General features: G+C 51.0%; 1 protein-coding gene across 4 annotated transcripts in view; it reads right to left on the reverse strand.

Moving 5' to 3' along the window:
• Positions 1–3571: 3571 nt before the first annotated feature.
• The window catches only part of FAM20B (FAM20B glycosaminoglycan xylosylkinase), a 32067-nt gene continuing 16173 nt past the window's right edge, over positions 3572–19465 (reverse strand). For all 4 annotated transcript variants that reach the window (XM_045189185.2, XM_053916062.2, XM_045189180.3 and 1 more), the window contains exons 3-8: positions 16686–16772; positions 13281–13390; positions 12131–12302; positions 11737–11928; positions 10104–10163; positions 3572–7374 (exon numbers count right to left, since the gene is read on the reverse strand). In XM_045189185.2, coding sequence (XP_045045120.1) covers positions 7143–7374; positions 10104–10163; positions 11737–11928; positions 12131–12302; positions 13281–13390; positions 16686–16772 — 853 coding nt within the window. In that variant the 3' untranslated portion in view covers positions 3572–7142. The remainder of the gene's footprint in view (positions 7375–10103; positions 10164–11736; positions 11929–12130; positions 12303–13280; positions 13391–16685; positions 16773–19465) is intronic.

Here is a 19465-nt window from a genome sequence, read left to right on the forward strand (position 1 = left end):
CAGGGAATCGCAAGACCTTATCTTCCCCACCGAGGGCACTTGAGAGCAAATGGTTCTCACCTCTTCTCCCTGACCAGAGAATACATGGCTAAAATCTCCCAGTTCTGGGACATAGAGGACAGGGACCCAGCTAATGTCATTTGTGCCAGCTAAACCCAAGGGCAGACGAAGTCAGGAACAAATAACAAAAACCCCATCAGAGCCAGACAGGCGCAAGATAAAAGTAACAACACAGCAGGCCAAAGAATAATCCCCCCACCCCCCAATGCACTCATTCTGGCACATCTGGGTACTCCAAACGCACCTGGAGAACTGATGAATATTCTGCTGAAACCCTCCCCGAAGATTCCCGCCTGCCACAGAGACAGAAGCCTCAGGACAAAGGACCCAGCAGGCAAGTGCTCTCCCGCTGCGGAGCAGCCCGAGCCATTTCCTTTTCCGACTTCTCCTCCAACTCCTTTCTCCACAGGCATGCGTCTCCTAAACTCTAAGGCAGCTGGCAGCTCGTCCCAGGCTGATCCCCTGAACCTGTCCCCAAACCCCCTTTTCTCTGACCTCCCAGTGAGCTAAGGCAGCCCAGCCCAGGCTCACCTGTTGCTTCTTCCAAGCTCAGCCCTCCCTTGATTCACTGTCCCAGCGTTAATGAACGGACCCTCACAGTTGCCTAGACTCGTGTTGTGAGATCTTTCCCACACGAAGTCGAGAACCCCCATGCTACAGCGCACGCTGGGCAGCTCCGCTCAGGGCCAGTTGCCCCCACCTGGTAACAGTGCCACTGGCAAAAGACCTCTCCCTGGGCTCCCTTCCACTTGCCCGGCACCTGCAGCCAGGCGGTCAGGTTTCAGCAGAGCTCAATGCAGCTGCTGGCCTAAGAGCCACCTTGTCCTGGCTGCTGTCTCTAGACAGTTCATGGGACTTGGCTGCTGCCACAGGCTCCGTGGCTGAGGTTGGGCTCTCGGACAGTAGAGGGGACCCTAGCGCATGGTCACAAGCGCCGGCTTGTCCCAGTCTCTGCTCTGCCCTCAGCGGCTCCCCAGACCTGCTTTCACTCAGCTGCAGAACTCAGGGAAGCACCTTGGCTAGGCAGCCGGAGCTACGGTGTAAAGTACTGCTACCTCAGGACAGTGCTTGACTTAGCCACGCAGGGCGGTGTCAGAATTGAACCCAAACCTTCCAGAGAGCAGTGGCGGGCCCTGTGGACAGCATAAAGTGAGGTCATTCTCACGAAACCCTTCAGGGCAGTTACCAAGGAAACCGAAACCATTAACTCACTCCTTGACTCAGCGCTGTTCTAGCAGGAAGGGCAACCTACCACCGTGCTAACTGAACAGCCCGACCATTTTCTGTGTGACTGCAGGTGTTAAGTTACCTGCCCCATGCCTCAGTTTCCCCACATGTAAAATGGGGGTAATATAAAATAGTCACTTTGTAGGGATGCTGTGAGGGTTGACGGCTAATTCAGTTACACGGACACTTTCATTACCGTGTATGCCTCGCCCGGGGGAGGCTCTGGATGGTGTGCACACAGGAAGTCTGAATGGTTTTATTTATACTAGTGAAGCTTGTAGGTGCATTTGTGGCAAGAAAATTACTAGAATTAACACTAGCTTCTTTTAAAAATTCAAATTTTCAGACTGTGGAAATAATTCTCTCTTTACTGTAACTTTGATGTAGAGCTAGTTTCTGAGCTGTTTTGACTTGAGTTTAGCATTTCATGGTGGACAAAGTAGGTTGCTGGGAAATTCTTGGACAAGCAGCTCGATGTCAACAAGACATTCCCTTTCCTGAAAACGGCAGAGCTAACCGTTCGTCTCACCAGCCAGCCCCACACAGAAACAATGACTCCAGACACCAGCCGCAGACGGGCCTCTGGCCTCTGGCCTCAATAAATGGCTAACACTTCCTTGCCCGGGCTCCGAGGCTGCTGGCCGAGCTCTCGGAGCCCATCGCCGGGATGCTGGGGACACCTGCCGGCGCTTGTGAAAACTGCAGGCAGCTGCGACTCCTCAGCAAGCACACCCAGGAGCTTGTTTGAAACGCAGAGCCTCAGTCGCCAGACCTCCCCAATCGAAATCTGCTACATTTTAACAGCCAGCTTTCTAAGAGAAAACGGGCACCGACACCTCCACTGGCATCTGAGTGAGACTCACCTTTGCAGCAGGCATTCTCCCCACCCTGCGGGGGCAACTCAGCAAACACCGCCGGCCTCGAAATCAACCTTCGAGTAAAAATCAAGTCTGTCTGTCTCCAAATAGACTTGTCACGTAAAAAGCAAACCCTGCAAACACAAAATGAGGGTTTCACAGCTTGTCCACATGCCAGCGGCCCCTCTGTTTAACATCTGTGCCACGGAGCCACCCAGGCCTCACAGTGGACTGAGCCTGTCCTCTCAAAAGACAGGGCACACCCCAACCAGAACCACAGCAAACTTCTGAAGGGACATCTCTGGTGACCCCGGAACCGACGACAGCGCGCAGGCTAGGAGGCTCCGCGTTTCTGGAGTCCGGGCTCCGACACACACCCCATGTCAAAGCTCTTCCGCACTGCGGGCCCTCCTGCCTCTCCCCCAAACCCGCCTCCTCTCCTGCCCTTCCTTCCCTTGGAGTCCACTTACGTCCTTGCTGAAGCACTGGGGACTTCACACACAGCTTTCTTTTGCTAGGACTACAGGCTCTTTGAGGAAAGGGACAGTCATTACCACCTCGGCGGCATCCACAGCTCACACAGCGCGATGCCTCGATGTCTACTGAAGAAAGATCAAATACTTTACAAACCCCGACTTGCTCCGGTTACTCCCTGGGATTTATACTGTACCTACCTACCTCACGAAGCCCAGCCATGCTAAGCCAGCAGTTGCGACCATTCTCGTTTCTTACAAAATGGGCCCTGCTAAATAAAAAAGGTTTTCATAGGCAAATACACTGGGGAACAGGAGCCTGTAACAGAGCCGCGCCCTCCCTCCTCCCACCTGCCTTTTTGAAGCTGTACTACAAGGCCTGAAATGTCGCCTGGAAAAGGACCAGATGTGGCGAGTTGGTAAGAACTCGTCAGAGGCTTCAGCCTCCCACTGATATTCAAGTGCCAATGACGAAAACGGGCACAAACGAAAATGCTGCAAGTCCAGTAAAAAAAAAGTCTTAGGGACTCTGCTCTGTTGTCTGGTTGAGATTTCTGAGGCTGGATTTCAATTTCAAAGTTACAAACCTGTCCTGAGAATCATACCCAGGATGCCTGGTCTTCTCTCCTGTGCCTCTACGGCACTGCCCTGACAAGCTCTTTGGGCTTCCTAAATCTTCACCTCTACAGGAGCTGCAAGAATTGGGCTATTAAATAGCCAAAAAGCACCCAAGAATCATCCTGTGGAAAACTTCAGTCTGGTCACAACCTGGTGGGGGCCTCCGGAAGCCTCCTGCGGAAGCCTGGGGTCTCACCCACCAGCTGCTGTGGAAGTACTAGACGATGTAATCTTCTGTCCCCAGTGAAACAGGGAATTGGAGCCGGTAACCCTGGAACTGTCCTGAAACGGAGGGCGGCGGCGGCGGGAGAACAAGAGGAAAACATGACACGCCGATACTTATTAAAATCTTTATTCGCTTTCGCCTCCAGAACTGGAACCCGCAGAGCGTGTCAGAAACTCAGGCGACGTACCGTGCGCAACCTCTGTGCAACAGCTCGGAGAGGGGCCCCTGGCGGATCAGAACAGACGGGGGTGGTTCTCACGCTTCCCTTTTAAGCAAATAAATTAGCTCCCCACTACGGTACTCCCAGTTCCCCCAACACCCTGTATTAGCAACCCCTTAGTTCCTTAAAACCCGTGGCAGTACAGTCCCCAGCCCCTAGCATTTCAGCCCAGACGTCAGGAATTGAGTGAGAAGAACCGTTTCCCGGCACGAGAAGGTTTGCAAAGTCGGGTCCCTCCGGCTGGGCAGGGGGCAGGCCCGCGGGGGCTGCTCGGTGGGCCTTTGCTGAACGGGTGGTCTCTGCACACAGGGTCCCGCTCAGAGCCTGAGAAGAGGGCCTTTCACTGGCTTCGAGTCCTTCCGCAACGTAAATCAGTGTTTCCCTGTGTCAAAATAAATACGTTTTTTTCCTGCTAGAATACATCTATGACTATATACACACATACACCTTTTCTCACGCTTCCCGAAGCTCCAGCTCACAGGATGGCCCACACGAGCGCTCGCTGACCAGGCTGCTCTGCCGTCACTGCAGACGTGAGCACACAGAGACCACTGTGGGGGGGGGCTGCAGGAGTGTGGTGGATGGGGAGGGGGGGCCAGAAGCCTTTTTTAAAAAAAAAAAAAAAAAGAGAAAAGATGGATTTCTTTGGAAGAACATGTTGTCTTCAGGTAACAATGAAAAACTGCCATAAAAAGGATTCATCTTTCCCAAAGTGACGCGCAGTAGACGTACCCAAATTCTCACTTCCTCCTCCGGGTTCACTTGGCATACCGACCCTGCGCGCCAGCAGGGAGACTTGCCTTACTCACGCAGTCCTGAACGATACTCTGAGCGAATCAGATCCTACCTATTAATTTGTTTTGCACAGAAAGTTATTTATGGCCAAACCCACCAGACAGACTCATATTAAAGAGCAGTTTTAGAATGAAACCTCTCTCCTCGCATTTCCCCTCAAACTCCAGCATAAACATATTTAAAAAGTGGGAGAAAGACAAAAGGACTCAGCAGTCGGCTCTGACTCTCCTAGCTCTGTAATGTTAAAACGTACCTGCATCTACCTGTGGAGGTTGCTAAGCACACCCTACTTAGGGCTGACGGAAACCCTCCCACCGATGTGTTTGACTGCAATAGTGTGAGACTCTTAACGAATAAACCGTAACGAGAACAGTGTTAGAGAACTTTTGAAAAGATATCTACCTGTTTTTTTCAAACAAAATGTAGTATTTGTAAATTTTACGGCTTGATGTTTATGGCTGATTTTCTTCAAGATTCACCTAAACATACTTTTCTTACTTAATCCGATCCTGACTTTGAACATAAATTTATATTCTCAATGTCATTAGCAAAACCCTAACTTTTTAACCATTACAGATTTGAATGCCTGTGAAGAGCATGAATTTTTAAACAGCAGGGAAGGAGAATGAAATTACTTATTTTTGGCAATGTTTTAAAGCAGGATGAGGTGGTTTCAAAGCAGCTCTCCCTCCTGCTGTCTCCTGCAGCCGAACGTCCTGCTGTGGACATCAGGAATGAAGTTCCCGGTCCGAGAACAGTGCTGACTCACTCCAGTGCGGCGTGCGTACTACAACAGGACCACGTGTCGGGAGAACACTGGCCCATAACCTAGTTCAGCCAGCACTCACCGGGGAGAGCGGGGCTGGCACCCTCCCCACCCCCCGGGGCAGCCCTCTCCAGGGAACCCTCCAGCTCCTGGGGAATCTCTGGGCACGGGTCTTACAGTGGGAACCGAGGCCTCCTTTTGTGGACCCGAGTTCAGAGTTTTGTGCTAATATGTCTTCATAAATTCAAAACCTTTTCCGATAACTCAGCCCACGCTCGTGTACTTCTCAAAATGCATGCACAAAGTACAAAAGGATCCTAATTTTGTGTTTTTTTGAAGTAGTCACAGGGTACACCGTTATCTTTCAATCCTAAACTGCTTGTCAAAGGGTGGTTGACTAGAACTGGTCTCCGGGGGCTGGCATCACATTTGGTCGACCACACTGTCCAGCATGAGCCCCTGCTTGGCAGCAGCACGGAACTGGAGCAGCGCTGGACACCACACTGGACGAGGACACGCGCAGTGGGCACACCAGGCCTGCTATCCCCGTGTCTGACCGCTTACAACTGCCTACACGTCAGAGTCTCTTTGCCAGAACCCAGAACTAAGCCTGAGTTTTCACAACCTGAAATTTGAGAGTGCTAACCACAGACAAAAGAACATGGGTTCAAAACTCCAAACAAGCTTAGATGATGAATCAGGGTTTGATGTAAATCAAAATCTTAAGGCTCTTCCTGGTACAACCCCCTTCGTTTTAAGGCTCAGAAGGCTTCGGTCTGTATTTCCAGCCACCCGCGTGGCTCGAGCCCTAAGACAGGCCCAGCCCCTGCGGGACGTGCACCGCCGTTGGTCAGAGGGAGCCGGCTCTCGCACGAGAAAGGCACGGTCAGGATTGCCAGTCTCTCGGGAACAGCAGCTACAAAGGCCGTATCGGCAGAGGTGGAGACTCATCTCAGAAGAGAAACCAGGACGGCAGAGATCACAGGCAACCTAACTCTTACTCAAAGTATTGTTTGCTTTGTTAGCTCGGAAAGGGTTTGTCTCCTCTGCGCAAAAGGGAAAAATTAAGTCTCCGTAAGAGAATCTTGCTTGGGTTGTGACAGCAAGTTCTCTGGAGACAACTTTTTGGTTCATTTAAACACAACTGTAAGAACACAGACTTTGCGTAGGTACGAGTCACGTTAGCTTTTACACACCTTAAGAACTGAAACACAGGGGAACCTGCTCTCACTCAGCCAGCCATCTCCCCGATGCCAGTTCTACCTTCCCTCTCCCCTCGTCCCTCCTCTAGGCTCCCTCAGAAACGCTACTGCCTAATTGCTGAGCAGTCCAAACAAGCTTGTGTTCTTCCCGCTACCTCTGTCTTAAACACCCCCTGCCCCTAAAAGCCTGCTCCTCCGGCTGCACAGAACGCCAGGTTCCCCTGCTGCCGCTCCTTAGGAGGCAGTGACATTCCCAATTTGACTAGTCCTGGTAAAAAAGGACTCAAGAGTTTGCAAAGTGTTCTCGGGAAATCCACAGGTGTGGTGAAAGGACTCTAAGAGTGCCTTGAACTCAAAAATACACCCTCCGGGACCAATCCAGCATCCACCTGTCTGGACGTCACACCTGCCTGTCCTTTGGCATGAGAAGTTACGCCTGACCCACTGTGACACCCACTGCCAGAATGGGCACGTGCGGGGAAGTCAAGTGATTCCGCAGGAACGTTTCCGTGGCCTGAAGCTTACGGTCCTTGCTTTAGTTTCTACGATGGAAAACACCAAAGAAATGCAAGGCCACCCTGTTCCCTATCACCAGAACGTGCTGCTGGCCATCTCCAATCCGTCTCATACCATTTGGAATTGATTGTGCTGTTTCTCTATCTTTGTGAAAAGAAGTTTCAGTTATTCCGTGTTGGGAATTACAAGTGGGAGAGAGGCATCCTGTCTTCCACCAGCACGGTGTCCATCCCAAACTGGTCAGTGCACTGCTTCACGGTGGCCAGGACACTCAGGAGCCGCTGGTCCACAGCGTCCAGGTGAGGCTCGGAGAGCACTGGGGAGATGGGGTCGTGGGCCATGGCGGATTTTAAGGCAGACTTCAGCACGCCGTTCCTTAGGTAGTTCAGTCTGTTCCAGGTGGAAACGCGAATGCTGGAAGAGAAAGTTTTGGGACGCGTTACATAAAACCTCTCACTATCAAATGGAGCTCACAGACTGCTTGGCACACAAAAGAGATAGAGTAAAGAGACGGTTATATAGCCCTGGCCAGCATGGTTCAGTTGGTTGGGTGTCTTCCTGCAAGACAAAAGGTTGCTGGTTCGATTCCCAGGCAGGGCACATGCCAGGGTTGTGGGCCTGGTCACCGGTTGGGGCACATACAAGAGGCAACTGATCAGTGTTTCTCTCTCAAATCGGTGTTCCTCTCCCTCTCTTTCTCCCTACCTTCCCTTCTCTCTAAATAAATAAATAAAACCTTTTTTAAGAAAGAAAGAACTATATAAAATACCTCAACTGAAAAATCATTATGAGTAAGTCACATGTTCACATTCTAGTATTTTTCCTAGGTAATCAATGAGAGGTAATACAAAGATTTACATACGCTCATTCATAACAGGAAAAATGTGAACCAATCTGACTGTTCAACAGCTGGAAAGCTGCGGCTCCTCCCCTCAGGGAAATGCCGCGCAGACATTAGGAGCAGCGCAGGAAGTTAGCGGCGGCATGGGGAACTGCCCCCGCCCTGATGCTGGGGGCGGGCAAACGCCTGTCCGTGAGTGAGACCTGTCACGCCGGCACTCCGTGGGGAAAGACGTGTGCCTACACGCGCACACACTCAGACACACGGGATCCGAGTGAAGGCACTGCACCGCTGACAGACACTGTCCTTGCACCTCGATGGGTAGCTGTGGTTTCCTTCTGTTCGTGTTGCTGAATTTTAGAAGGCTTCTGCCGTTCATATTGTGAGTAAGAAAAGTTTCCTGTGAGGACACCTACTTTCTGTAATTATTTCAGTCGCTGAAGAGGCCCTTCTGTTTATCTCAGAAGAAAGCGCTCATCCCCCTGGGGTGCCAGGGGAATCACGAGGTGCACAGAAAAGCTGGGCTCTGCGAGCGGCAGCCTCTTCTGCAACTATGTAAAGAGCACAGACCGATCTTTGGCTGGAGCATGGGAGCGGCGAGCAAGCACAGAGGCAGCATGCTGCTGCTGTTTTAAAATACGCTTACAAATGCCCCGAGCATCAGGGCTCCCCGCATGCGGCGGGGCATCTCTTGCTATGACCTGCTGTAACTGTAGGATGGGTTTCCTTCCAGCATCTCTCTCTCCAGAAGGGGGCCCTCCCGCTGCTTCTGGCTGTTGCACAGGGGCGGGCAGCGTGAGGGTTAGGGTGTCAAGTGCCACTCCGCCCCAGCCTCGGTCCCAGAATGGGCAGGCCCCTGGGGGTCTCAGAGCCTCCACCTGGCCTGGTGAAAACCGTCCCGAGGCCCTCCTGACGTGGAAACCAGAGCCCCCAAGGCCACCTGCCTATTCTGGAGCCCCCATCCTCTCTGCAGGCCCACAGACATGGCTTGCTTGCAGCCCAGGAGGATTCTGCCGAGTCCTCGCTCTGTGTGCCATGCCACCAGATGCTGCCTGCCTGTCCCCTGCCTGCACTCCAAGGGCTGCTTCCTGCCCTCCAGGGGGCTGACCTACACCTTCTCCACTGAGGTCCCAACCCCAGCTTCAGGAAGGGGGTGCCCTTCCAAGTTCATCCTGAGCCCTAGTTTTCTGTGACGTCACTCCTGCATCACAGTTATACTATCCTTTACACTCAACTTTCTGTTCCACCCACTCTGTCTTTCTGTGTCCTGACTGGGCCAGACTGATCACACCAAGAGTTGATATAGAAACAGCTCCCTTCACAGGTACAGTTTCTGACTGGATGCACCACTGCTTCCCAACACTTGCGAAGATAATTAAGAGTTGCCTGGGTAAACTTTCTGAAGAATATTTTTGCGATTGAAAAAAGAAAGGAAAGAAAAAGGAGGAGCAGACCAGCTGCCCAGAGGGGCAGCCTTGCGCGGCCCCGGGGGCCCTGGGGCTGCCCAGTAGGAAGAGGCGCTCTGGATGCGCCTGTCTGTGTGGGTTCCGGCTGGCTCTTGGCGCTCACTCTAGACCTTTACCAGCAATCGTGACCCAAAAAGGAGCTCCTTAGAGCCCAGTCTTTATCTCATTTTCTTAATTTGCTTTTTAATTTCTTTGTTCTCTAACATAGGCTTAAAAAATTCAGTTACTAAGTACCTATGGGAAACGTTACTTTTGGTTTATACAATTTCAAATTGAGATACGCAAACCACAGGACGCCTGGGCTGGGGAGTGCGAGGATGTGAAACCATAAGGTAAACACAGTACAGTGACCAGTGACACAGGCGGCACTACCAGAGGTGTCCAACCCGCAGCCTACAGGCCACACGTGGCCCAGGATGGCTGTGAATGCGGCCCAACACAAAACTGAAAATTTACTGAAAGCATTATGAGATTTCTTTGTGATTACGTGTTGCAGTGTATTCAATGTGTGGCCCAGAGACGCCGAAAGGTTGGACACCCTGCTGACTAGACTTTTGCCGGGGGGGGGGGGGGGGGGGGGGGACATGACTATATTCTGCTATTAAAGCAGACACGGACACACATTAATGAATAGACTGAAAACTTCTATTCATACAAGTTGGAAATGAATTCTGAGCACTGGGTTGCTGGCCTCCACCTGTCCTGGACCTGCCACCTCAGGACCCTGAGGGGCTCTGGGTCCAAAAGCATGAGAAGCGCCGCTCGGGCATCAGGAGTTTCAAGGCCGAGAGAACCGGTGTGCTCGCCCGAGCCTGGCGTCGGTGTGCATAACTTACATGCAGCACTGATAGAGCGGGGCGAGGATGCTTCTCTCGTCCAGCGAGGGGTTCCCAAAGCTGAAAACAAAACGAAACCTGAGTGAATCAGGTGGAAGCACCAGTTCCCTTCTTAGAACCAAAGCAAGAGCAAACTCTGAAAGAAACCCAAATGGACCCTGAGTCATGCCCTGCTCCCGCAGCTCAAATCACCTGAATTACAAACAAATAGGCACCGTCGATTACACACAGGGTTCCGAAGAGTTAGTGTGACAGCTTGGAACCACACATGCACTCCTTTACAAGGACCCCCTTCTCCTGACAAGACACAGCATGGTGCTGAAGCAGGGCTGGGGCAACACAGACCAGCCGGGGGAACCTGAAGACCTCTTAACCTGAAAAATCTTCAAGGGTGGGTAGAGAAACACAGGCTCTTCATATGAGGTTCCTGCCAACAAGCATGTGGTTGTTCCTTGTAAAAAGAAGCCACAGCCCCAGCCAGTGTGGCTCAGTGGGTTGAGCGTCGTTGCCCTGCAAACCGGAAGGTCGCAGGCTCGATTCCCAGTCAAGGCACATGCCTGGGAATAGCACTGTTCCCACCTGCCCTGCCGGGAGAGGAGGAGAGGGAGAGGCAGTTTGCTGGCCTATCACTTTCTGTCACCCCCGTGCGAGCACCAGGCGCCTGGTGCTCAGTGTGAGGTGGCGGCGGCGTCAGCAAACTCTGCCCAAGCATTCCTGGCCGAGGACCCATGCCCCAGCTTCTCAGTGACCAGTGTTCACTGCAGTGACCCGGACAGCTCTGGGCTCCAAAGGAGCACCCTCTTCAGGGTGACTGCAAGTGGGCACTGAATGGGCACCACGCAGGATGCAAACCAGAAGTGCGGCGTGCTCTTCAAAGAGCTCAGACTTAAAAATAAAGACGTTTCATTTATTCAAAAGTAGTAAAATTATCTTTTTCAAGGCAAGAGTAACTTGTCTTTCTATATAATCACCAAGCACTCCTCTTCCTCCCACAGCAGTGAGAGTCTGGGCCCAGACTGCTATTGAAAATCACGCAACAGCCCTGGCCAGGCGGCTGGAGTGTCGTCCTGTACACCAGAATGGTGCAGGTTCGATTCCTGCTCAGGGTGTGCGCAGGAGGCAACCGACTGGAGTTTCTCTCTCCCCCTTCCTTTCTCTCTAAAATCAACAAACATACCCTTGGGTGAGAATCAAAAAACAAAAAACAAAAACAGCCTATCAAAAAATTAACATTTTAAAATTGCATGAACTTTTGGATGAAATAAGTTTAATAGTAACCAGATTTCATGTTCTATTAAATATGTACGTCTCAAGATTCTAAACATCACAGTTAAGAAAGAATGATGTGAGCAGCGATAAATCAAAGCCCTGGCCATAGCGGTCCGTGAACAGAATCACAGTCTTTAACTCCTGGGGAAAAACACCTCTCCATGTTTTGAAGTCCTCAGATCCCCGAGGGTGGATGGAGGAAGTGCAAACCTGAACAAGCTGGAAGGTGGGCTCGCCAACCGCGAAGAAACAGGAGATGTGCCCTCTGTCAAGTGCATCCTGGGTTCTTCCAGGATGGCCTGGAAAACACCCTTCGTGTCCGCACAGAAGTCCCTCCCTGAGCAGGGCGTCCTGCCGCGCCTACCTTTTGGCATTATCGAGGAGGATGAGCATACTGGCGCCCTCGTCGTCCTGGAAGCTCTCGTAGTGATGGCGGTCAGCGTTGCCAATCAGGTAATCAAAGACAGCGGTGTCTATGATGTCCAAGAGACGGGGGCCAGAGTCGTAAGGGGACGTTTTCTTCACAGCGTCGCAGTAGCTCTCGTCATACTCCCACCTGGGGGCAAGCGGCATCCCTCACTGAGAGCCAACGCCGTCCCGGCACTGTCTGAACACAGGGAGGCGAGGCTCCTGCCGGCCAGTCTGCCCCGACCCTCCTCCGTCCTCTCTGGTCCTGGCCAGAACCCCTGGCTGCATCCGGGGCCGGCACCGGGCCAGGCGCAGGGGACAAATAAGCAGTGGCCCACAGGAGCATTTACCTGGCCAGCTTGCCCTCTCGGTAAGTCCTGCCCCAGGGGTGTCGGTGTTTCTGCAGCGGCCACACATCTGGAAGCCACAGTGTGACAGATCCCTCCATGGTGTCTCCGTCGGCACAAGCCGGCTCCGTTTCTCGGCAGTAATAACACTTCCCATAGAAACAAGTATTATTCCCTAAAGGAGAGGAAGGAGCCAAATACACTGAAGAACGAAAGAGGAAGATTCTCAATTCTCCCCGATGCAGTAAACAGATACTGTGAAAACCAAGATCCTGAACTTACGTTTAGAGCTGCACAGGGTGTAAGAAAAATTCAAAAGGTAGAAAGGGACACACAGGAAAAAGTCAGCCTCCCTTTCTACCCTCTCTCTCCCCAGGAGTCCACGACTGCCCAAGCATCTTTCTGAACCCACTTTCAGTACCAGGAGACGTACTGGCCCTGTGTCTCGTAGGAGCACTGGGAAGAAGGAGGGATGGCATGCCCGGGCGGCAGGGGCAAGGACCCAGCGGGACACACTGGACAAGGGGCAGACTCATGTCCCAGCTGGACAGAGTGGACGGTGTGAGATTTCGTCACACTACTCTGAATGGTGCACAATTTAAAACTGGTGAGCTGTTTATTTCTGGAATGTTCCATTTAATATGTTTACCAAATTCTTTCCATTCTAGACTATCTCTTAAATCTCCCTACCCCCTGTACCTGCTTTACTCTGACTCCTAATGCCTGCGAATTCACTCCAAGAGCCCCAGGCACTCCCCTTCCCAGCTCATCCCTGACAAGCTGCCACGGTGGCTTTCTGAGCTTCGAGCCTGACTTTTCCATGCCCAGGCTCCTTCGGTGGCCCCCAGTGCCCCGGAGAAAGCCTCGACTGTGGGCCGGTGCACAAGGCCCCTCAGCGATGCTGTCCTGACCCCTGCCTTGCTCGGCCCGCCCCACACAGACCTTCACCTCACAGCAGGGGACTTCCAGCTTCCTGTCATCCACCCTTAGGAAGATCCACTGGCCCCCAGAACCTGAGAGCAAGTTGCCCGACCTGCTTCTGTATTCCCTTCAGTTCTTCAGCTCCTGAAAGCCAGGAGCCAGCCTGCTCAATGACGCCCCATTCAACTTATTAACTACCCCCCTCTCCCAGTGTCCTCCCTGGTCTTCTTACCTACGGTGAGGAAGGTGCTCAGGAGCTGCTCCGTGGCGACTGGCTTGACCTCCGTCCGCAGATTAATGAACCTGCCGACCACCAAGGGGGCTCGGTGGAAACCCAGAATCCTGGTGTGGGAGGTTGAAGAGGAGAAAGACAAATCTCTGGGGATATATTTTAAATAGTAGTCTTACAAATCATGGTTAATCATGTTAGACGTGTAAAGGAATTGTTGACAGGTAGGTAAACATTTTTTAGAGGTACATATTTATGAGTTTAATATCAAGATGTATATAACACATACCATATTCTTCAAACTATAAGATGCACTTTCCCCCCCAAATTTAGGAGGAAAATGGGGGTGCATCTTATAGTCCAAATGTAGCTTACCTGGCTCACAGGGTGGGGGGTATTTATGTTATTAAATATTTTACCACATTTTTTTGCTTCAAAATTTTTTTTCCTATTTTCCTCCTCTAAACCCTAGGTGCATCTTATGGTCCGGAAAATACGGGACTTCAGCAAAAAGGGTACAGCCAATCTGGCAGAAGGTGAATAATTGCTTATTCTAAGGAGTGGGTATGTGGGTTCATTTTACCCTACTCTCTCCACTTCTGGTTGTTAGAAAGTTTCCATAATAAAAATTTTAAATAAATTTGAACAAAGCATTAAAAAACTGAGTCTACACCCACACTCGGGCCCGGAGCTTTGTATGAAACAGCACGCTGACAGAAGATGATGCAGATCCATCTCAAAGGATAAACCCACAGGACAAATTAAACACAGGCACACTGAAGACATTTCTCTCTAAAGGCCTAAAAGTACGACCTTATGGATGAGCACGATAATTTTTTTAAATGAAATTTCCTGTCTAAAAAAATACACATTTACTGAAGAAAAGTCGGAGGGGCAGGATTTGGAACACACAGAGAATTTATAATGAAGAAAATAAAGATCCCCCATAACGTACCCTGTTTTTCACTGGTCACTATACCACGAGCCTTTCCCCACGGCCTGACGAAGCCTTTACAGGTGGCTGTGCGGTACAGTGGTTACCGAGAGGATGGGGGCTCGGGGGAGGAGGGAGAGGGTGGGGGGCAACTGTACGGTAAGGAAAGGAGACTTGCCTCTGGGTGGTGAGCGCACAGCACAACACACAGAGAGAGTAACCATGTGTTGCAGAGCTGTGTACTTGTCACACACGGTCTTATTAGCTAATGTCGCCCTGATACATTTAATAAAACACACACAGTTTTAAGGCTGTGTAATAAAAATCCATTGCTCTGTCCTAAACTCAATCTTGGAAAAGCCACAAAACAAGGAGATCGACGGATCTGTCACAATAGCATAAAAATAGAGAGAACCTCCTGAGGCCAGAGAAGGTGGTCAAACCCTAATGCAATGGAGAGACAGCGCCCAGAGCAGAAGAGTTCAGGAGCCGTGGATGAGAAAAGAAGTTGGGACGAATCTTTTCTCCCCGATGCCCACGGCCAGCCCACAGGCCGGCAGCCAGCTCAGTGGCGAGGAGCCTTGTCACAGCGGTGGCAGTGGACGAAAGGGGCAGGGGCACCGGCTAGAGAAGAGTTTCCAGATTTTGAGGTACAGAAGGACTTTTGAATACAAAACCTCCCAAAGCACTAGTGATACACTGAGACATTATTATATTTAATCAACTTCAAAATTAAGGATTTCTGTACAAAGACTACTTCACTCTAAGGGAACAGGTGTTGTGCTGTGAAAAGATTAAGGAGAGACTAAGTTTTGCCAATAATTGGGGAAATGCAAAATAAAGTAATGAGATGCCACATCACACGTTAGGGTAACACCGCCTGGTGAGTTGGGTACGGGCGTGGGAAAATGACCTGCCCGCGCAGCTGGGGTCTATTGGTAGGGGAAGCGGAGGGAAGGGGTGGGCGACAAAGATCATCGGGGAAGAAGGGAGGCCTTGGAAAAACCGACTCCAGCGTGCCAGCAAGTGGGGTGCAGGATTTACCCAACTCTCCCTCGAGGTCTTAAGGAGGCATGAAAACTCCTGGAATTGTGAACAAACGCTTGTTTAACCTTTTCCTCAGCATTAGATGTTTTTTAAATTGCTACCAGTTTTTCACTTCTGAAAACGCTACAGCTAAGACTGTGGTATATGTATCTTTGAATTTCTAATTATTTCTCTAGGGTCCTTTCTAGAAATATTTTAAATATTTGCATAAAAGGTATTACTCATTCAAAGGGTATGAGTGTTAAGGTTTTTGACACATGAGGCCAGAGCTCTTACCAGAAAGAAAGAGCCAATTAACAGTGCCGGAAGCAGCACCGGAATCTCAATGTATTCCTGCCAATGAAGTTTTACTTAAAAAAAAAAATCTTTGCCCTTTCTGGTAGGAGAAAATAGTGTTTCAACTGGACTTTATGTATTACTGGTGGGGGTGAGTGCCCCCTCCATATTTATCAGCAATCAAAAATTTCTATTCCGCCAACGGAGTCCTCAGACCATTTCCACTCGAGTTTGAGCCTGTGCATACATCTGTGTAAATGTTTCTGTTAAGGCTCTATGCTTAGATTACATTGGAGTCAAGTATTTCCTCCTGCTCTATTTGTGTTTAAGTTTTGTTTAATGTGTCTTGACATGTGAGTGAATTTTTCTTATCTAGTTGAGTCTACTGAGCTTTTTCTTTGTGATTTTTCTTGATTATCGCTCTTATCCTTAGAAAATCCTTCCCAATCCAAAAAAAGACAAAAATCCACCAATATCTGTACAGATTCATTTAAAAAATACCGTGAGCATTTCTTTAAAAGTCTGTCCGTGTGCGCTCACGAAGGAGCGGGTCAGAAACGCAACTGGGGTGCTAGACAGTCCGCCTGCAGGGTTCCTGACGAAAAACACACACTTCCCCAGTTGCCTCACACGTGCGGAATTCACGTGCATTCTTCTTTTGGCGCTATTCTGGTTACTGAAGCTGTGCCTGTCTTACATGAAGGACAATAAAATTCACTCTGCACATCCCGCTAGCTGTTTCTAACATACGGGGGTAAGTCGGTATTACGTCCCTACAACAAAAACAGAACAGTGTCCCTGGGCTCAGTGAACTCCCAGCACAACTCAGGACTCCAGTCCAAACTTGGGTTTTCACCCTGCCATTGTGCTTCCTAATAACACCTTCGCTCACGATAATGACAGAGGGCAGACCAGTAGGAAATGACCTCAAAAAGCCTAGAGTTAAGAAACTTACTTTGGTATTATTTCCAGTACCACCCGAATTGTCAGGGCCTGTGCAAATTTAATGCAATCAGTCAATCGGCTATGCAAAGCAGGTAGCGAGCCAAAGCTGTGAGTGTTGCAGCCTTTGACGGAGTCCACACGCCCTCTGTTCCAGGACATCTTTAAAAGGAAACAAAACGCAGGTAACCCGCTGTGATTAGACCCACCTGTCCAAGTGGAAGGCTGCCACCTCTGCATTGTGCCTGTCATAACCAGCGTAGGGCTCCCCTTCTACCACGTAGTCTCGGTTGTACCTGCGGAGCACAGGATGGGGACACGAGTCACCTCAGGACCACAGGCGACGGCACGACAGAACACCAGCAGGCCTGGCTCTGCCCTGGATCACCTTCCCTCAACCCTGAGGTCCACAGGGATGACCCGAGCCCCTGGGAGATGGGTGAGGGCGCAGTGGAGGAGAAACCAGGGCTCTACCTCGGTAATCACGCAAGGACTCAAACACGGGAGAGGCTATTTTTGCCCCATCTAAAAGACTTTCGATGTAGTTTAAGTAAAACTCCAAGGCAATTTTCTGGAAGGCAAGGACCACCTTTGTATCTCCACAGCAGAGGTAAAGCTTATAGCTGGTGCTTAGTAAGTGTTCACTAAAATGTTTATTGGACCGAACTTAAGAAATGAAGGAAAAATGTAATTAAAATGTTTGTTTACCAGCATGGCTACGGAAAAAGGCTTATGAGAGAAGTTTAAATTTCCTGAGAAAAAGCAGTCCAGACACACCTCAGTTTTCGTTATCACGGAGGCGAAGGTGCATTTGAAAAAAGCTGTCTGAATCCCCACTCTCTTTTTCCTTTCAGTTTACGATGACGTAGTGGAGGAGATGCTGGCCTGGAGGGAGAGCCAGGTGTACTGCTACATTGCCTACCCGAGTCACCTGGAGCAAAACCCTTCCGCCTGGGCCTCAGATTCCTTACCTAAAACATTAGGGGCTTGACTGGGAGGTAATTTCTGAGATCTGTTTCACCTCAAACCCCATTCTGATGATTCTGCATCATATGCATGACATAAAGGGCAGTGAAAACTGGCGTACTTCTTTCTGCTAATCATAGAAAGAGACACAATTTAAACCTGCTGATGAGGAAGAAACAGACACTTGATTCACCTGTGACCTCCACTGTTCCCTGCACTTCCTGGCCCAAAGGCCACCTAGAGGGCTGCACCCGGCACTGACAGACAGAAGCACGCTGAGGCCCAGTGGAGTCGCCCTGCTAAGGACGCTTGGCTCTCCGGCGCTGAACAGGCTGGGGAGGCGGGAAACGGAGCTGGAAAAGGCGGCGAGCCCCAGCATAAGTGACTAGAACATAAAGTGAAAGCTTGTCCACAAAACACGTTTACCAAGGCAAAGTGAGAAGTGCCAGAAGGGAGCCACGCACCAGCACCTGGCTGGACACCCGTTTCGTCCTGGCATTGCCGACACTCAAATGCATGTTTTATTCTAGTTTCAGAGTACTGTCCAGGCTATCTGGGGTCCCGCTGGCTCCCTCCAAATTGAAAGTCTCAGTTTTGAACAGGAGGGGCAGGCAAAGCTGCCACTTTCGAGCACCACTCTCTCCATTACACTGACTGTGGGCCAGTGGTCAGCTGGGGGACAGGCCTTGGATACTTTCTTTGTCAGGCTCCAGTGGAGCCACAGGAATGGAAGTGGTGACGCGCAGGCTGCTCCTCTCTGTGAAAGAGAGCTATCCAATATATTGAAAGGCCGCCTGGCGGGGAGTGGAAGACCCTAGAGGGATCCAGGAACTCTGGGAGTGGGCTGGAGAGGGAGGGAGAGAAGGAAGAGGAAGGGCTAAGGGTCAGAAGGAAAGAGAGGCACTGGAATCGGAAGGCCCAAACCCTCAGCTCGAGCTCAGCTGTGTGAACTAAGGCAGGTTGGAACTCTGGGTCTCGTTTTTGTCACCTGGGAAAGGAGGAGCTGGACTAGCTGAGCTCCAGGGTCCCTCTCAGCACTTCCTAAGACCACCCCTCACTCTGCCCACTCCCAGGTCCCTGCCATCCTGTTCCTTCTCACCGTCACCACCATGTGTGCCTGTGACAATCAATTTACTTCCAGAATGGGTAGGGCTACCTTGAAAAAAATCACTTTTACAACGTAAGGCATAACGTGTCAATAAAAGCGCCACTGTATTCCTACATGTCGTCTCTCTCCCATCCTCCACCTCTGGGAGCAGGACAGGGACTGGTGGCTGTTAAAGGAAGGGGCACGTGTCACTTAGCAGTGAGGCCCAGGTTCAGAACAGCGCTGCTGCTGGGGGGTTCGGGACTGGTGTTGATGTCGGGGAGCACTTAAACGGACACCCCCCCACAGCCCGACACAGCGCCAGGTGCAATGAGCACGGGTCAGGGTGGTCAGTGACTCAGAGCACTGCCTCCCCTGCAGGGCCTGTGCAGCCTGTGGGGTCTGGGAGGACATGGGCGGCGCAGGAGGTGGAGAGGGAGGAGGGGCTGGTCTGCCAGAAATCCAGAGCTGGGTCCAGAGGGGAAGAAGACTAGCCAGTGGGGGACCTAACTACCAGGGTGTGGGTGCTGGGTTTTATCTGGTGAGCGGTGAGAAGCTGCTGGATGTTTTAAAGCTGGGTAGCACAGGGATAACACGGGTGTCCATCGGGGAGGAATAACAGTGGCGTTCAGCATGCTCGGGAAAAGGCAGGCAGTGGGAAGGTTGCACTGGTAGTGAGGGACGTGAGATGAGGCAACGATGACGGAGGCTAGGCTACGCACTTATCTGCCGCCACTCCCCTGGCACCGTCGGACCTCTGCTCCCTCCACTTACGCTGCATCTGAACACCGTGCGAAGCTCCTGGACCGAGGCAAATACTATGCACCATCAGAACTCTGAACACCATGCAAACCTCCTGGATTGACCTAAATACTATACACCATCAGAACTCTCTGAACACCATGCAAACCTCCTGGACCAACGCGAATACTGTAC

This window comes from Desmodus rotundus, chromosome 12 (assembly GCF_022682495.2).
Source record: "Desmodus rotundus isolate HL8 chromosome 12, HLdesRot8A.1, whole genome shotgun sequence".
NCBI classification, from domain to species: Eukaryota; Metazoa; Chordata; class Mammalia; order Chiroptera; family Phyllostomidae; genus Desmodus; species Desmodus rotundus.